General features: G+C 37.8%; 2 protein-coding genes across 2 annotated transcripts; one reads left to right on the top strand and one right to left on the bottom strand.

Annotated features, from left to right (window-relative positions):
* Window positions 1–1030: 1030 nt before the first annotated feature.
* Window positions 1031–4031, top strand: LOC125223079 (ribosomal RNA small subunit methyltransferase, chloroplastic-like). Its single transcript, XM_048126046.1, has 10 exons — window positions 1031–1308; window positions 1395–1544; window positions 2258–2314; window positions 2586–2684; window positions 2945–3040; window positions 3177–3261; window positions 3337–3389; window positions 3460–3543; window positions 3615–3725; window positions 3809–4031. Exons 1-10 carry the CDS (start codon window positions 1078–1080, stop codon window positions 3872–3874), a joined length of 1032 nt encoding a protein of 343 aa, XP_047982003.1. The 5' UTR covers window positions 1031–1077; the 3' UTR covers window positions 3875–4031.
* Window positions 3985–6015, bottom strand: LOC125223080 (protein-ribulosamine 3-kinase, chloroplastic). Its single transcript, XM_048126047.1, has 9 exons — window positions 5862–6015; window positions 5511–5670; window positions 5345–5435; window positions 5188–5262; window positions 5023–5111; window positions 4831–4949; window positions 4615–4755; window positions 4409–4485; window positions 3985–4324 (listed from the first exon to the last, which is right to left on the bottom strand). The coding sequence occupies exons 1-9, from the start codon at window positions 5944–5946 to the stop codon at window positions 4178–4180; spliced, it is 984 nt and encodes a 327-aa protein (XP_047982004.1). The 5' UTR covers window positions 5947–6015; the 3' UTR covers window positions 3985–4177.

Below are 6015 nucleotides of genomic sequence, written 5' to 3'. Positions count from 1 at the left end.
GGTATTATACCTTCTTTTATTTTGAGGAGGTATCTTTACCTCTTCTTGATAGAAAAGGTATAAAGTTAGTTATTGTATTTGCTTTTTGAATTTATCTTCTTTCCTTGGAGTCCATTTTTTTAAGAAGGTATAATAACCTTTTTGAGAAGGTAAATGAGAAATATATCTTCTCAATATACCTTTCCCCCTTGGAGATGCTCTTACCAAAAGAAATAGAAAAAAAATTAAAATGAGAAATTTATTAGTGAAAGGATGAAAATGACAAAATAAAATTTTTATTGATAGACAAAGATACTACTAAATTGATAAATTTGTTATTTTAGTACATTATTATAGTGCGTAATATTACCATTTTTCTTCCGGTCTTCATATTCGATTATACTACTGAAATTACTACTCCATTATTTTATTCGAACCGTTGAATAATATATTCTAGTCTTGATTTTATAAAAATGTACTCCACTAGTACTACTACTTTTGTCATTTGAATTATATAATAAAAATTAGTATTTTTTTATTTTTGATAACTTTTTAAAAATGAAATAGACTAATTTTTCAACAATTATACTCTAATAACTTTTTTTTTCATCTCTCTCTATCATTTTATTCAATTGCGTACCAAAATCAGAATCTTCCTAAGATAATTTTTTTTTTATGGGATAAAGAGGGTATACTCCATTATAGTTATTTAAATTATAAATTTTAATCAAATTTTGATTTATCCTATAAACTTCAAAATTGGAATAATAGATCAGAAATTTTTAAATTTTCAATTATATCACTCATACACATATTGATATTTTTAGTTGATTTTAAAAATGATAATATTTCAATAAAATATTAAAAGAAAAAATATATACAGTACTTCATTTCAACATTATTAAAAGATGATATTTTATTTATAAATGAGATAATTGAGAAAATTTAAATTTTATAATTAATACTTTAATTTTAAAATAAAACAAATTTAAATTATAACATAAAAAAAATTAGATAAATTTCAACTACAAACTTGATAGCAAACGTTTGAAACAAAATCTGAAATAAAGGTTTGTTTGTTCCTTCTTCCTTGTAGCAATGACTATTCTCCTGCAGCCGCTCCGACCAATCCTTTCCTTCCACCAAACCAGAACTTCAGCTCTGCCACCGGCACACGATAGCTTAGCCGCCGGCAACCTCGACGAAACACCGCCACGTCTAAAAGCCAACAGCACAACCTCCCAAAGGAAAAGGCAACAAGACGACTACCACTCCACCCTTAAAGCCCTCAACTCCAAAGGCCGTTTTCCAAGAAAATCTCTCGGCCAGGTAAATTATCCTCAAAATTGAAAACAATAAAGATCACTTTTTTACTTTATAAATCATTGGTTTATCTCTTTTGTCTTTCATTTCAGCATTATATGGTAAATGGGTCGGTCAATGAGGAGCTTGTGGCGGCTGCCAATGTGAAAGAAGGTGACTTTGTGTTAGAAATTGGGCCAGGAACTGGTTCCTTGACTAATGCGCTACTCGAAGCTGGTGCAACTGTTCTTGCTATCGAAAAGGTTGATTTTTTTTGTATTATTTGGGTTGTTTTGTTGTTAGGTTTTCATTTTGTCACTGGGTTATTATCCAAGGCTACAACCTGAGCTCGGTGAAGGACTTTTTTCTTGCCAAGATTTAAACTTTATGTGTTTCTTGGATTGGGTTCTGTTAATTTTTCATCCAAAAGCCATTACTCTGATGTATGCTTTAGGTGGTCATACTGACTTAAGAGAGGAGATGAGACTGTTGTTGTACAAAAATGACTAGTGCTTAAATTGGAGAGATTTGGATTACCTGATGTAGTTTGGGATCCCTACACTCTGTAGGATGTAGTTGAAGAAGATGACTCAAATCTTAACACTACGTAGTATTTTTATGTTAGGCCTACTTCATGGAGTACTATTAGAAAATAACTTTTGAATTTATTTGTAAATTATAAGATTCTGAGCTAGTGCTGGAGTCCTATGATAGTACTGTGTTACTGATGTCTAAATTGGAAATAAGAAACAGAGCTAAGATGAAAAGCCTAAGGTGTGTTAAAGACCACTTTCCTTATATGCAGATTGCTGCTGTCATCTCAAAATCATGTGAGATTGATATTGTTAGACCTGCTTCTGGATCTTGAATTGGAAATTGAAATGCACAACTAGTATCTAACTAAGACTATGATGTTCAACTGCAATGTCCTCTATTCTCGGTTTAGGATTCTTGATATTATGGTTTCATTTCTCAGGATCCTTATATGGCATCACTGGTGAGGGAACGCTTCAATGGACTACAACGTGTGAAGGTACTACGCCCTCTGTTAGATTCTCGCAAGCCTATTTCATTGCAAAATCTAGTTATCACTCGTGAGAGCATACTTGTATATTGATCCATCTCGTGTTATGAGAAGCTACGAGGGGATTTACCGTGCATTGGTACCAGCATCTCATTGTTAATGACAGAAAACCACAAATCTGATTGAAGCAACTTGTTTTCTTTTTCTGGAATCTGTTCACATATATACTGGTCTTGAGACACTGCTAAAAAGGGCTTGTTTTCTCTATTTCATCATGTAGGTTATCGAAGAGGATTTTACACGGTCTCATATTCGATCTCATATGTCCTCGTTTTTGTCAGCTAAAGGTCCACCAGAAGGAAATTCATCTACTGCAAAGGTTTGGAGGTTCTTTTCTAACTTCGTTGTATACTTTAGGTTCTATATAGCTTTACTTGTAAGTGTACTGTGAAGCTTTTTCACCTGAAATTGTTCGGAGACCAGTTTCAAGGGACATCATTTGATCGTTTCCCCCCTCTGCATTTCACACTCTAGCAAGCATAGTTTATCATCTTCTACATCTTTGAAAGCTCTTTCTAAGAAGATTCTAGCATTGGCATTAGCATCCTTGATTCATAATGTTTCACCTCTCGTGTCTAGGTGGTGGCGAACATACCTTTCAACATAAGCACTGATGTGGTGAAACAACTTCTTCCAATGGGAGACATCTTCTCTGAGGTTGTTCTTTTACTTCAGGTATGCACCACAAATTACTAAATTGCCCCTCTTTGAACACGAGACAGTGAGGTTTCCCTGTCCGTATCTAGTAATCAAACAGAATATTTCAACTGGTTATCATTCTGCGTTCTATCATCCCCGTAATCTTTTTCAGGACGAAGCAGCACAGCGCTTTGTTGATCCTTCGCTGAAGTCATCCGAACATCGGCCCATTAATGTTTTTGTGAACTTCTATTCGGGTAATACACACTGACACAGTTCCATATTTGTCTTGAAATTTATAACTCCTCTCTCATTGGAAATTTACTTGCCAGATCCTGAATACAAGCTCAAGGTGCCAAGGTCAAATTTCTTTCCCCAGCCTAAGGTATGTTCCCACTGTGAATCGATGCTTCAAAAACGAACGTCGCTCTGATGCTGCAATATACTGCTGTTAGGTCGATGCTGCTGTCGTTGCATTTAAACTGAAACAGCCCGCAGATTATCCCCACGTTTCCTCCCTCAAGAGCTTCTTCTCAATGGTAAGGACTCTTTTACCTGCATTTTCAGATGATGCAAGAGTTCATTTGCTTGCATTAATGGTTATTGTTAGGTGAACTCTGCATTCAATGGAAAGCGTAAAATGCTGAGAAAATCTCTTCACCACATTTGCCCTTCACCTGATATTGAAGCTGCTCTCTCTGCCCTTAATCTTCCTCCCACTGTAAGCTCCCCCCATTTTCATCCATCACTAAAAGCTCTCATTTTCCTTTTTATAAACCTAATTACTGCTATTCGCATTTGCAGTCGAGACCCGAAGAGCTCACATTAGACGATTTTGTGAAACTGCACAACTTGATCGTGGAATCATAGATGATATGATAATAGAAGATGAAATACCAGACGAAATTACAAGACTACTAATATTGTTTAGGCCTTAGGGAGTGGTCTGCATATATTTAGAAACACAAGTGTGTCCATACTTCAATGTAAATAAAACCATAATTTCACCTCCAAATATTTACAGTGAGTTTTTTTGCTTTCACAACACGATTTACATAGTAAAATGCAAAAACAGAAATATCAAACCAAATCCTCTATTACAAGACTGTGCAACATCTCTTACTGCATTTACAGAAGATACAACATCGAAAGCACAATGTCAGACTGACCAAGCTAAGCTCCCAACATCCTGAGATAGTCATCGATGATGCCCATAGCAGATGGCCGGTAGCCAGAGCCAAACAAGTTATAGTGGTTCAGGTAGTGATAGAGCATGTACAGATCCCTCCTCTCCTCCCATCCCGTCTGTTTTGGCATCACCTGAGACGACACAGACACACACGAAATCAAGCCTATCTAACATGGCAACAACACATCTTGCAAGAAAACATGAGTGATGGCTACCTCAAAGTAGGCATCATAGAACGATCCAACGAAACCAGCACACCACGACATCCCAAACTCCGCCTCATTGTGTCCATCTATAAGAACACACAAAGGCAGCAGCAACAGCAAAGATTAGGGTAGTACAACCTAACTTGAGAATGTTTGACGTTCCGAAAGTAAGATTCCTATGAATTTTTAATGTTGTTCGGTTCATGTAGACTTACAGTAGCAGGCAGGGTCGAGTATGAGCGGCTCGCCATTTTTGTCGTAGCTTATATTCCCACTCCACAAATCTCCATGTAGAAGGCAAGGCTCAAGCACGGCGCCATTGAAAAGAGGTGCCATGTTCTTGATGAGTCTTTGCCCTTCACAAAGCATGAAAAATGAATCAGTAAAACATTTCTTGTCTGTATACTTAACTTTGGCAAAAAAGGAAGAACCTTTCTCGTAGATTAAGGAGTCCCCAAACTGCTGTCGTGCGAGCTTCAATTGGTAGCCCAGCCGATGAACTCCATAGAACTCAATCCAGTCTGACGTCCACGTGTTTATCTGTGGTGTGCTGCACAGATCATACACACTATTGAGATATGTTGCATATGGAAAGGGAGTTGATGTGAATATGTGAAGGAGACCTTCCGATTGTGTTCTCAACGTCGAAACCAAAGCCTTTTGTAGACTTTCCTGCTCTATGCATCTCAGCAAGCTTCCTTCCTAGTGCAGCCTAATGACTGGGAAAATGTCAAATAGAAGCAAATGTAGAAACAAGTAGAAACCAAGAAAGATGATGAAGCCCTCACTTGATCTCTCCTCGATGCACCAAATTCGATGAATTCCATGATGATGTACGAGCCGCCAGAAGGTAGAGCTCCATACTAAATGCAGGTTAAAGAACAACATATCTGTATCAGCAAAAGCAAGAAGACATCAGATAACATTACATCCCCTCATTTCTACCTTAAACGGCTGAGGCACGCGTATAGTCCCCGTCTCGTACATGGCACTGAGGCCCAATACCTCCCCCTCGAACATCTCTGGCCCAATGCTCCTATATCAGATAACACAGTCAATCACTTGAGCAGAGAAAAGAGCATTTGTGTTGTGTTATACTTATACAGACTACCTGTTTGTTTTGATAAAGAAGGGGCCGGCATCTGTGTCATAACGGTAAGCACGGTTGATGCAGCCGCCACCAACGGAACGAGTGCCGGTTATAGCGGTTGCTTTCCCTTCGGATAAAATCCATTCACGAATTGGATCCTCACTCATTGTCATTGTTGCCACTGTTCATTTTCCATTTTTGTTACTACTAAGCATTCGATCGTAGAGCAATTAGCACAAACCCCCAATCTCAATTCTCCAATTCATCAGCAACCACAATTTTGAAAGAGGGCAATCAATGATTGAAAGGAATCAGTGAAATTCAATTGAAGAAAGCCTTTGTTTTGTGGTGAAGAGCAACAGTGGTACTTACCGGGGAAGCGGAGACGAGGAAGAGGCGGAGAGAGAGAGGGAATGGCGGTGGAGAGAGACAGAAGCCCCGCTGCTGCTGCCGCCATCTCTTTGTAGGTGTGTTACAGCTTCACAATTTGTATCGATATAACAAGGAGAAGATAAAATAAAAAGAC

The sequence above is a fragment of the Salvia hispanica genome, chromosome 4 (genome assembly GCF_023119035.1).
Source record: "Salvia hispanica cultivar TCC Black 2014 chromosome 4, UniMelb_Shisp_WGS_1.0, whole genome shotgun sequence".
NCBI classification, from domain to species: Eukaryota; Viridiplantae; Streptophyta; class Magnoliopsida; order Lamiales; family Lamiaceae; genus Salvia; species Salvia hispanica.
Note: the sequence above shows the minus strand (reverse complement) of the source record. Positions and strands in the feature narration are given on the sequence as shown.

Bases quoted from the DNA above. Each gene is read 5' to 3' on its own strand.
- LOC125223079 (XM_048126046.1), top strand. From the start codon at position 1,078: ATGACTATTCTCCTGCAGCCGCTCCGACCAATCCTTTCCTTCCACCAA. The intron at 3,262-3,336 runs GTAATACACACT...TTTACTTGCCAG, and splicing joins TTTTGTGAACTTCTATTCGG to ATCCTGAATACAAGCTCAAG. The intron at 3,726-3,808 runs GTAAGCTCCCCC...TCGCATTTGCAG, and splicing joins CCCTTAATCTTCCTCCCACT to TCGAGACCCGAAGAGCTCAC.
- LOC125223080 (XM_048126047.1), bottom strand. From the start codon at position 5,946: ATGGCGGCAGCAGCAGCGGGGCTTCTGTCTCTCTCCACCGCCATTCCC. The intron at 5,671-5,861 runs GTAAGTACCACT...GAAAATGAACAG, and splicing joins TCCTCGTCTCCGCTTCCCCG to TGGCAACAATGACAATGAGT. The intron at 4,756-4,830 runs GTTCTTCCTTTT...TGCTTTGTGAAG, and splicing joins CTCCTTAATCTACGAGAAAG to GGCAAAGACTCATCAAGAAC.